This window comes from Alosa alosa, chromosome 18 (assembly GCF_017589495.1).
Source record: "Alosa alosa isolate M-15738 ecotype Scorff River chromosome 18, AALO_Geno_1.1, whole genome shotgun sequence".
In the NCBI taxonomy this organism is placed as follows: domain Eukaryota; kingdom Metazoa; phylum Chordata; class Actinopteri; order Clupeiformes; family Clupeidae; genus Alosa; species Alosa alosa.
In genome coordinates, this window is record NC_063206.1 from 3356674 (window position 1) to 3369173 (window position 12500).

The 12500-nt window shown below is 41.9% G+C and overlaps 1 protein-coding gene across 2 annotated transcripts in view; it reads right to left on the reverse strand.

Annotated features, from left to right (window-relative positions):
• The window catches only part of shtn1 (shootin 1), a 51353-nt gene extending 44226 nt beyond the window's left edge, over positions 1-7127 (reverse strand). For both annotated transcript variants that reach the window (XM_048270360.1, XM_048270361.1), the window contains exons 1-3: positions 7028-7127; positions 5302-5354; positions 4764-4824 (exon numbers count right to left, since the gene is read on the reverse strand). In XM_048270360.1, coding sequence (XP_048126317.1) covers positions 4764-4824; positions 5302-5354; positions 7028-7097 — 184 coding nt within the window. In that variant the 5' untranslated portion in view covers positions 7098-7127. The remainder of the gene's footprint in view (positions 1-4763; positions 4825-5301; positions 5355-7027) is intronic.
• Between the last annotated feature and the right edge of the window lie 5373 nt (positions 7128-12500).

The following is a 12500-nucleotide window of genomic DNA, read 5'->3' on the forward strand; positions in this document are numbered from 1 at the left end:
TTGTCCTTTTTAATAAGCATCAAGATGATCAGTGTAATTTTGGTCTTACTAACCTTAATTACCCTCAATTAAAAAATAATAATAAAAAAATAAAAAACAAATCGCAACTATTTTTGCAATTTTCACTTCCTCTCGCAATTTCTTCGCAACAAACAGCTAAAAACACAGCAACTTCCATCGCAATTTTTTAGAAAAGTTGTCGTGAAATCAGGCATTTTAGAAAAATCCTCGCGAAATCCTGGAGGGACTGATAAACTCTATTTTTGACATTTCAGAGGTGGATAAACTGTGTTTAATTGCGTTAATAGCCTCCACTACATCCCTGACCAGAACCCGAGAACACAAGCTTAATACAGGTATTTGTACAAATCCGCTTGGGGTCAAAAGTGTTCTCCTCCTTTAACATTGAAAGTTGCGCTCACTAAGCAATGTCTGAACAACCTATAATTGTTGAATGTTTTGTCATTCATTTTCATTCTGAAATACAGAGTGTTTTTACTCAGTCTTTCATTTGTATTCAGTAGAGTGTGACGCCTGGCTCCCCTGATGGGTGTGTTAATTATGTGGCTATCTTTCCACGCCAGCCCTTTGTGGGGTCTGCCATCTGGGCTGTGTTTAAAAACGTATCCTCTCAAAGATTAATGAATAGCCAAGGCAGCCATGATCAATTCGTTGATTCCTTAAATGCATCCAAAAACCCACTGATAAAGTTCAAGTCTTAAGAGTTTAACAAGTTATGGGCACTTGAGGCAAACAAATTGTGGGAGAAACAGATTGGGAGAGATGCACTTAACGGCGAGGAAATCGTCACTGACATTTATTTTTGTCCGTAATCATTTGGCGCGTGAGGAACAGAGAGGACTCTCGCTGCCACTTAACTAATTAGACATTGTGGCCAGGGAGCAAAAACAGGAATTAGACGCATCGAGCACACTGCCCATTTCCTTTCTCTCTGGCGTCCAATTAGCACCGCGCTCCGCTCCGCTCCGTTCCTCAGCGCCTCGCTGGAGAGGCGCTGCCACCAAACGTGCGGCTGGTGGCTGGTGCTGGCGGCGAGTCATTAGGGAGCACTTAGGCACGAGAGGCCGGCACGATGCGGCGCGGTGAGGTGTGGTGCGGTGCGGCGTGGTGCGGCGTGGTGTGGCGTGGTGCGGTGCGGTGTGGTGCAGTGTGGTGCGGCGTTGTGCTGCAGCTCTCTCCACAAGAGCTTCCCAGGGCCCACCGCCCTGACAGCCACACAGACAGACGCAGCCTGCCCTGAACTAAATGACATGTTAATTGTAATTATGGGGAGCCATAGTAAATAAACTGCACTGGCGGGGGAGTGAGTGTGTGTGTGTGTGTGCGGGGGGTGTTGATAAGGGATGTGACACATCAAAAGTGGCAGTCTTAATTGTAGCCCCCCCGCCCCCACCTACATCCACTTCCTTTCTCCCAACCATACACCTTCTTCTAACCCCCACACACACACACACACACACACACACACACACACATAAACAACCTCACCCCCCCCACACACACACACACACACACATAAACAATTTCACCCCACACACACACACACACACATAAACAACTTCACCCCACACACACACACACATAAACAACCTCACCCCCACACACACACACACACACATAAACAACCTCACCCCCCACACACACACATAAACAATTTCACCCCCCACACACACACACACACACATAAACAACTTCAATCAACCCCCAACAGTCTCTTCTGTTTATCTTACTCTGCTCTATTATCTTCTCTCTCTTCCTTTCTTTCCTTTTATCCCTCATCCTCTCTCTCTCTATCATCTTCTCTCTCTTTCTCTCCCTCATCTTCTCTCTCTCTCTCTATCATCTTCTCTCTCCCTGTTTCTCTCTCTATCCTCTCTCTCTATCATCTTCTCTCTCTCCCTGTCTCTCTCTCTCTATCCTCTCTCTCTATCATCTTCTCTCTCTCCCTGTCTCTCTCTCTCTATCCTCTCTCTCTACCTGTCTCTCTCTCTCGATCATCTTTTTTCTCTCTCTCCCTCATCTTCTCTCTCTCTCTCTATCATCCTCTCTCTCTCCCTCATCTTCTCTCTCTCTCTCTCTCTATCATCCTCGCTCTCTCTCTCTCCTCTTTCACTGCCACTTATCTCTTTTTTGTTCCTCCATGTCTGCTCAAACCCCTCTCTGTCTCTTTCTCTATCCCTCCATCCTTCTATCTTGTGTGTGTGTGTGTGTGCGTGCGTGCGTGTGTGTGTGGTGTGTGTGTGTGTGTGTGTGTGGTGTGTGTGTGTGTGTGTGTGTGTGTATGTGTATGTGTGTGTGTGTGTATCTGTACTGTAAGTGAGCTCAGGCAGGGATCATGCTGCATGTAGCAGCAGGTCAGAGAGGAACACACACACACACACACACACACACACACAACTGACTGTGTCAAAGGGAAGGCTGAGCAGTTGATTTCTTAAGGGTGTGTCCCATTCACACACACACACACACACACACACACACACACACACACACACACACAGAGCTCAAAGGTCTGTTCGAGAGCTGTAAGCATTCGTCAGTCGTTGTCTTTCTGGGGGATTTTAAATCACACTTCTCTCTTTACCACACTCCCAACACTTTGTCAGCTGCTATCTATCTATCACACAAGCAGTCTGTGCAGCCCTGGGTTGAAATGGGCAGAGGTCTCACAAGAGCTACAAAACACACTGTTTACACACACACACACACACATTCACTCTCTCTGTATGCACAAAGAGGTGTGGGAACGCATGAGAAAGGATAGTTAAACTTTATAAATCAGGAACAGGATATAAAAAGATATCCACAGATTTGAAATGGCTAATCAGTTCAAAGTCTGATAGAGAAGGGAAGATTGGTGGTTCGGTTGATACCACTCATGCCAGCGGTTGGACACTGTCCGGAAAATCAACAATGATTTTAGACTGCCAGGAAAATTGGTCAAGTTGCAAACAGGGTTCCTACACATTTTCCATTTCAAAATTCCATACTTTTTCCATTCTCAAATTTCCAAACTTCTCGGTAGATTTTTCTGACCAAATTCTCGACATTGCGGCCACATCTGGTTTGGAATAACTCGGTGAAAACAAAGGTATGGACAACTGAAGTGAACTAAAAAATGACACTTAATATTCGTCCATTTAGCTGGTTCATTTTTAGTTGTAGGCCTATCTTAGTTGTATCATAGTTGTATCTTGACGATGGGGACTGACCGTTAAGCTACACAACAGTAGGAATGGTTCATTATGACCCGAGTGAAGTGATTAGTACTGCAAATGCAATAGTCATAAAATATTTCTCCATACCTTTATTTCTTTTTTCCATACTTATCCAGACCTGGAAATTACTAAAATCAAATTCCATACTTTTCTAGGTTTTCCATACTGTGTAGGAACCCTGTGCAAAACAAATCCTCCAAGCTGCTTCAGCTGAAATGCAGGCTTCACTACAAGAATGTGGTGCGACTGTCTCAAGATCCACAATAAGGAGGCTCTTGAACAAAAATGTTCTGCGCAGTCCTGTTGCCATTAAAAAGCATGCTAACAATATGCTAACATGCTAACAATATGCCAAACAGCAGCTAGACCAGCCTCAGAACTTAAGGAACAAAGTCATTTGGAGTGATAAGATCACACTTGAATTTCATAGTCACAACCATAAACACTATGTGTGGAGAGAAGTCAACCAGGCCTATGATGAAAAGTGCACCAACCCTACTGCGAGGCACGGAAGGGGTTCTGTGATGTTTTTTGTTTTTGTTTTTGAAGGGTTTTTATTTGGGGGGGGGGGGGATTTAGGCACAGGCAATTTTATCAAAATTGATGGCAGGAGAATGCTATCAGAAAAAAATATTGGCCAGCCCTGCCTGATTAAGAAGGTTTCACCAAACCCAGCCCTGCCTGATTAAGAAGGTTTCACCAAACCCAGCCCTTGATTGAGAGGTCTGTCTTTGCAGAAAAGCCCTGACAGGAGCCCACAGAGCTGGGTGTGGAGAGAGGCATGACGTAATTTTCAACATCAACAGCCTATTGGTCATCTTCAACATCAACTTCACATTCTCATCACAGCCTATTGGTCATCTTCAACATCAACTTCACATTCTCATCACAGCCTATTGGTCATCTTCAACATCAACTTCACATTCTCATCACAGCCTATTGGTCATCTTCAACATCAACTTCACATTCTCATCACAGCCTATTGGTCATCTTCAACATCAACTTCACATTCTCATCACAGCCTATTGGTCATCTTCAACATCAATTTCACATTCTTATCACAACAATGTGTCTTCAGCTGGAGGTTAAAGTCATTCCTGCCCACAGCGGTCACCCACAATAGCCCCCCTCTGTGTCGACAGTGCCAGTACACAATACACATTCGGTTTGGCCAATGGCAAATTCTATTTTTAGTCTAGTTTTATCTGCCATATATTACTAGTGGTTACTTATTTGTTACTGTTTTCTTTTGCAATTTATGTCTGTATCTGTTTTTTTCTGTAAAGCAACATAACTGTCTCTCTCTCTCTCTCTCTCTCTCTTTCTCTCTGTCTGTCTGTCTATCTGTCTCTATGTCAGTCTGTCTATCAGTGAGAATGCCTTTCACAATGCTGGTGACCTTGTTTCTGTTGTGAGGATTTCTGCCTGCCTGTCCTTTTCTCTCACTAATGTTTCACCCTCTCAGAAAAAGAGACCTGGTGTTGAACTGCAGCGTGTCTGTGTGTCACCACCGTGTGACCGCACCTCTTTCAAAATCTTCAAGTTTCTTCAGGGCAGCGTCCCTCTCCTCCTTCATCAGCTTGAGCTACAGGAGGGGAATGAAGAGAGAGAGAGAGGGAGGGAGAGAGAGAGAACGATAAGATAAGGGAAGGAGAAAAATCGTTAGAAGCAGTTCAGCACACACTGCCCATGGCATTTCAGAACGCCAGGGGCTTTAAGATTGTTTCACAATAGTAACGCTGGCTTGACTATTTGAAAGGCGTGTGTGAAGGTCAGTGTCGGTCTAAGGCCTGACTTCATATGAATGAGGCTCACCAGTGCAAAACTCCTGGTAGAGAAGATACACTGTTTGAGTAGAAGATGAGGAAAATGACCAGCAAAGAGAGTGACCGTGAAGAGACTCAGAGACGCAGATAATCAAGACAAACAACTGGAGGAGCGGAGGAGAAGAAGAGGAAGAACAAGAGGAAAAAGAGAGGACAGAGAAGAAGAAAAGGAAAGAGAGAAGAGGAGAGAGAAGACAAAGACAAACAAAGAAGAAGAGGACGCAGACTGCACTGACCTCAGCCTTGGTCTTCTCGTGCTCCCTCCGCAGGCCCTCGTACTGCTGGATGGCTGTGTAGACAAACACACTCCTGTGGGTCATGGCGGTCAGCAAAGGTCAGCGGGCAGCGCTGCACTGATGAGACGGCTGCAAGTCGAGTCCGAGCACCACTTAATCACGGTGCTCAGCGTGGGTCTGAACGCAGCATCTGGGCAAGCCGCTGGGCTGCATGCTGGTCAGTGGTGGCTCGTACCTCCCACACACACACACACACACTTGTGCCTCATCAGCCAGACCCACCTCACACACACAGCCAGCTGTAGCCACCGCATGGAGACTGTGACACAGCTGCACCCTCACACACACACACACACACACACACACATGAGTCAGCGTGGCCACGCACGGCCACAAACCCTCACATGGAGAGGCTATGACGCCTAACGTAACTGGCCGTGGTTAGTGAGGTTTCCCCTCCACTGTAAAAGTGCCTTGAAATGCACTATATAAATGCATTGTGTTGTTATTGTTGTTGTTGTAACCTAATTATGAGGACGTCCCGGGATTACGCAACATGTATAGCAGGTGGCACTGCTGTTAACGTGCGATTACTGCAACCTAACTGACTTAGCCTGTGTGAAATAAGCATTAGAATCCATTAAGGATCTTTTAACAAAGCATTCTTCATTTTGACCTAGCCTTTAAACTGACCCCTCTCCCAAGAGGACACATCTTGATATAGCCTAGCTGCCAGGCTTAGTTTCAAACTCAAACTCATTTGATATTCTGAAAAATCAACTGTCACCTGAGATTTTAGCATTTGATAGTGACTCTGTCTGTTATGGAGGAAGGGAAAGTGGGAACCTATTCAGGAAAAGGGATATTTAAGGACATAAAGAGTATTGCCCTTATGGAGCAATGCCAGCTACACTTTTTATCTCCAGTAAACCAGGTCAAATATCATGCTCTGGGCAGAAAGAGTCATGACAAATGTGCTACACCACACACACACACACACACACACACACACTGAGTCAGCCACCCATAAATGGATGCCGAGTAGAATACTCCATGAGTGGGTTTCATGAGGACTATGGCATGTGATAAGTGTGAAAACTTCACAAAAACGTGATGTTTATGTTTTGCTAATCAAAAGGGGAAAATGCATTGAAGATCTAAATGCATTTTACATCAGCATGAATGTGTGCACTACTAGGCAGATCGGCTACTAAACTATTTGAAAATGTTATAGTCTAGGCATAAGTAATGAAAAACTCAGAGAAAACTATGATGAGCTAACAAGAGCCTGCATTAGATCGTTAAGATTCTGAAACCACTATAATAGCACTGGTCCCAATTTTTCAAACTATGCATTTCAATCCAGATGTTATGTGGTATCTAATAATATGCTAAGGCCTATATCTGTACTTTAAACTGTAATAATGCAATGACCTGGTGAACCCAGACAGACAGCAAAAAGCCACTGCAGATCTGCCCTGGGGTAGAGGGTCTGTGTCTTGTTTTAATAACGCAAGGTTGTGTGTGCACATTGCACTCGTGAGATCACATGAGGCGAATGCATATTTTAACCCAGTCGTAACCTGGTCATGAACGGGCTCCCAGCATTGACAGCGATGTCGCGTAGGACGTCGACCAGTAGCCTAGTATCAACACCTGGATTTATATCCTCCTTTGAATTGCGTCTACGACACAACATACATAAGTAGCCTACCACTGGTCTTACCTTGGTCTGACAGCCTTGCAATGTTTTCCATGTGCATTGCCTCTGGGTCTGTCTCCATGCTCGCAGACATATTTTTCACTTCACTAGGCTATTTAACCGAAACCGGAAGTGACATAGACCTTGACACAGGTACAGGTAGCCTAACTGTAAAAATCTCAGTTGTTACCTGGCTATTACTGCAGATAGCCACTAGACTCGCCGCGGAGAGCACACAAGTTACCTGAACATACTGTAGAGTAGGAAGATAGATGTTGTAGTCATTGCTAATATGAGAATCAGTTGAATTTCGTTTTATAATTTGGATTGCCTCTAGGCGTGACCACCAGACTTGTATTCAGCACGTGCTTAACCGTCAAACCAGGAGGACTCTGATGAAACGACCCTACTTTTTTTTAGGCCATAACATAACATAAGCATTAATACATGGACTTCTATGCAACGTCACGAAAACATGCGTGCGCAACCAAGAGGCAGCAAGCACCATAGAGTGGTGAAGTCCCGCCCCTTCCGTTTGCCTCCATGGGACCTATCTTTCAAAAAAAAAATTTGAACTGCAGTCTATGGCGAAAAATAAATTATTTTCTGGTCCCGGTTGACTTGTGCCTTGAATTACCCATATGATGTTTGTCAATTTTAAAGACAATTTTTCATGTAAAGACATTTGCAGTTTGTTTCGTAACTATTGAATTACAACATTGTGAAAGATCGTAATTCCAACAACTACAAACCCATCAGTCGCGCTAGTGACGTTAGCTCATTCACAGCCACACTAGATTGTACAAGCATACCAGCAACAGGTCTTAATTGGGCTTTCCTTGCCGAAGAAAATACCATGAGTCAGAGGATTAAACACATCAGGTAAGTTGTATTCGGCCCATAGACTGTACATTACATACTGTTAAGTGACATAGCAGGCAGCAAGATGCAACCGTTAACTAGCATAACAGCTCTTATCGTTTCATTATGTTGGTGACGTACATCGTTCGAGACGAGAGATGTAGTCCACTGAGTGGATTCGCACAAAACCAACATAACTTTTTAGTCCAGTCATTTTAGGAGAAAGGGTTGAACAAATTGCAACACAAGCAAACTTAACTGATTTTGAATCCTCAATATGTCCTGAGTAAGGGAAAAAAAGCCCCGAAGAATCCCAATAGGGGAAAGTTTAGAAAAAGACCTAAATATACCCTATTCATGCGCCTATATAGTATTTTTCTCACGCAAATAGGGGAAAAAAAATTAACCTTCACATATCACCATGAAAATTACTGAGTTGATTACTTACATCAAGACAAACAAAAAATGTATTATAAGTTTTTTGAAATTGTTTGTTAACATGGGCAAACAGGGCATAATGTAATTATGTATAGCTACTGTATAGTGACCCAAAACTAATTGCAACATTTAACAAACACATTGTCCAAGGCATGGAGGAAGATAATACATGTCTTAACTGGTATTATATCTCATCTAGAGGGTATATGCTTATAGAAAATATATAGTTTATGGTGTTTAATTTGTTTTCCCTGGACAGTATAGGCCAAAATGTATCCACTTTACACTAGATTCGCCTTTACAGAATAGAGGGCAATGTATTGTGCATGGCATAGAGGAAGATGGGAAATGTCTTAAATAGTGTTATATCTCCTCCGGAGGGTATATGCTTTCAGAAAATATATAGGTTAGGGTGTTTAATTTGTTTCCCTTAATAGTGCAGGCCAAAATGTATCAGCTGATCACTTGATTCGCCTATACAGAATAGAGGAGTATGTGTTATGCATGGTATGGAGGAAGATGGGACATAAGTTGATTGATGCTATATTTCATGTACAGTGCATATACTTTTAGAATATGTATAGTTTTGACTGTTTTATGACTTTGGTAAAACCATGACCCATGCATAGGCATGCATTGTTAATTATTAATCTTAAACTATATTTATTAGTATAGCATTTATGCCAGATGTCACAACAATAGAGTCACTTGGAGGCTAACTGCAGTTATCCCATCTGCACCCTTCTGTCGAATTAGGACATGATCAGATTACACATTGTGGAACACTTACATGCAAAAACCCACTTGGCTCTCTATTTAAAGATTCAACAACCATTTCCATTGATTCAAAGGGCCACAATGTAAAAATAAACACCAATTTTGCCACAAACCAGTCTGAAATAAGCCAAAGGAATTCACTCTTTGAAAATAAAAGAATGTTCCTCAACAATGCAAGATTCTAAAATTCCATGTTAAGTTAGATGGGGTCAGATATTCTTTAGAATGTGTATTCTACAACATTCTAATTACAGTTTTGTCAGTATGCTGAAGAATAATGCATGAAACAACCCTCATTTTAGCATATTTCCACTGGATTTTCATGGTATTTTACTATGGTGTAAAGATCACCAATTGAAATATAAAAATGTGAAAATAAATTCTGTTGCAATTAGTTTTGGGTCAGACCTTTGCCTGGACTATTAGCTCCGTTGTGGTTAAATTAACTATACATAATTACATTATGCCCTGTTTGCCCAACAAACAATTTCAAAAAATGTATAATACATTTGTTGTTTGTCTTGATGTAAGTAATCAACTCAGTAATTTTCATACTTAATTAATACTGTATAGGCGCATGAATAGGGTATATTTGGGTCTTTTTCTAAACTTTCCCCTATCGGGATTCTTCGGGGCTTTTTTTCCCTTACTCAGGACATATTGAGGATTCTAAATGAGTTAAGTTTGCTTGTGCTGCAATTTGTTCAACCTTGACCCCTATTTTGGCTTAAAATGACTGGACTATTTGAAGTCTATCGAACAACAATACTTTCTTGACGGGAACATTTATCTTTTAAATTCACACACATCATATGTGAAATTTGTGGCACAATTCAAACTGGACCAAAAAATAATTGTTATCTCTCCATTAACTCCCGTTCATAATTTTTTGAAAGATAGGTCCCATGGACCGGAAGTAGAAGGGGCAGGACTTCACCACTCTATAGAACAGCATAGAGCAATGCAAAAGAGCAAAATAATAAAATAAGTGTTTGTGCTGAAAACTGCACTAATTCGAGCTGAAGCTAGTTTAATGATTGAACAGAGTATATTGTAGATATGTCAGCTTGGTAATGTGAAATGTGTTATGGCTGAAATAGGTAATGTTAACAGAGTAGCCTAGTTAAAGGGACACCAGGTAGCGTTTTTCGTTTTAATTACTCATCTTAAGTAAGTCGGTATATCGTTAAAATTCGTTACAGGCTTAGTGAAGACTCTCCGCCCGCCCTATTGCCTGTAGGAAGAATATCCCGCTTACCAGAGTTCAGTGTATCCTACCCGCCGACCGAAGCAGGCAAGCTAACTAAACGCTAGAGATTGTTGCAAGCGTGTGTATGGCAGAGCCGGGCGAAGAAGCAGCTTAAACCCTTGACAGAAGACGCAAAGAAAAGGAAAAGAGCTTCAGACCCGGAGAGGGGAGTTTTGTAGAGAAAAAGCAGCAGGCTTGCCTGGTGTCCCTTTAAATAGCCGGTCAACCGGGCTTGAACACATTTGTAGCTAGCATGTTAATATAAGGCTGTGTCTTTAATTACTACTTAATTAATTACTTCTTACTGTTAAGACTATCAATTGGGAGATTGTTAGGGCAGGTTTTGTGGTGGACTGATGCTCAATGTTTGTACCATCAAGTACCATGTTGATGAAGGCCAAGAGAGATGGTGGCACAGCCTTCTGCTGTCAAAAGAGAAAGATGAATTAAGGATCTCTTTGCGCACTACTTGTTTTGCTCGCATTAAGTGCATGGCATCACTGTCAGTTTGACAGGCTATCATGAGAGCTGGTCCATAGTCCTTCTCAAAACTCAGGAGTGTGTCTCTTCCGCGTAAATGTGCCCTCAGATGTGGAAGCTCAGAAAGCAGTCGTTCTTTCAGTCTAGTGGCGTGAATCCGTTCACCTACAGTAAGACCAACTGTGCCACCATCTCTCTTGGCCTTCATCAACATGGTACTTGATGGAACAAACATTGAGCATCAGTCCACCACAAAACCTGCCCTAACAATCTCCCAATTGATAGTCTTTAACAGTAAGAAGTAATTAATTAGTAGTAATTAAAGACAGCCTTATATTAACATGCTAGCTACAAATGTGTTCAAGCCCGGTTGACCGGCTTTTTAACTAGAATACTCTGTTAACATTACCTATTTCAGCCATAACAAATTTCACATTACCAAGCTGACATATCTACAATATACTCTGTTCAATCATTAAACTAGCTTCAGCTCACATAAATGTTCCAGACTGTCTTCTAGTTTAGCTAGGATAATTATTTTGATGAATGTCCATGTTTACCTCAAAAGCTAACTACCAAGGAAAACTCCTTCCTGGCTATGGTTAAATTAATTTGCAACATGAATAATATTATGTAATTATGTAATAATATTGTTTGTTCATAGTCAATATGTTTACCTGTTAGAATATGTCGATTGAAGTGCTCTCTACATTGTGCGTACTGTGGCCTGTAGCAACAACTCTCTAAAGCAGGGTTTTTTTAAACCAGCGGTGGTATGGCAGGTGGTCTGTGAAAATGGTCTAGGGGGGTCACCTGTGGATAATGTTGTGCTGTGAAGAAATGAAATTAGCCACACATCTCATGAAATAACAACTAATAACTGAATAATACAGGGACAACGAAGAAATAAATTGGGGTACATAAAAAATGAATATTCTGATGTTTTGTTTACCTTGACCTTTACATAAATGCATTTTCTTGAACTCTGGTGGTTTCAGAGTTATCAGATACAGAATGGGCACCCAAAGGTTAGTGGGAAATGACACCTTAAGTGTTTTTCTACTGTATTTGGTTCCAACGTGAGGCACTTTTGAATATTGTTGGCGGCCATCTTGGATTTGACCTCTCCCGGGTCTCAGAGGTCAAATTTGACTTCCCTCCAAATCTGAAAATAAACCTTATGGTATAACCTAACTATGGTAGAAGTTTCATGTTTCTTTCAAAAAGTGCACAATTCCCCTTGATTTGAGGGCTTAACCGCTGTACTAGTAGGCTATGAGCGTTCAATGCAGGCGTCTGCGCGAGAGAAACTGAAACTAATCGATAACGTTGGTATCAAAGCTCCGCTTCAACCCGTTGAATGCTATTTAATTGTTTAACGACACTTAATAGAACAACGTTAATTTTTGGAACTTCCATAGAAACAGAGCAGAGACTGTATAATACACTGGATAGCACTGAGTATTGTATATAGTCAGATTTGAATATAACGTGGCCAAAAGCTATTGTAGCCTTCTTTCTATCTGTTAAAGATCAACAGATCAGTGGTTTACGCCATCTGCTCGCCAAAAAAGCTGGTTTTGTGTTTCCTGAATCCTTACATTCAGGCATTCAAATTAAACTTCATTAAAAACATGTATTTTTTTCTCCATTTCCTACCAATGTATGATGCTTGCATGAGGGAAACACCCC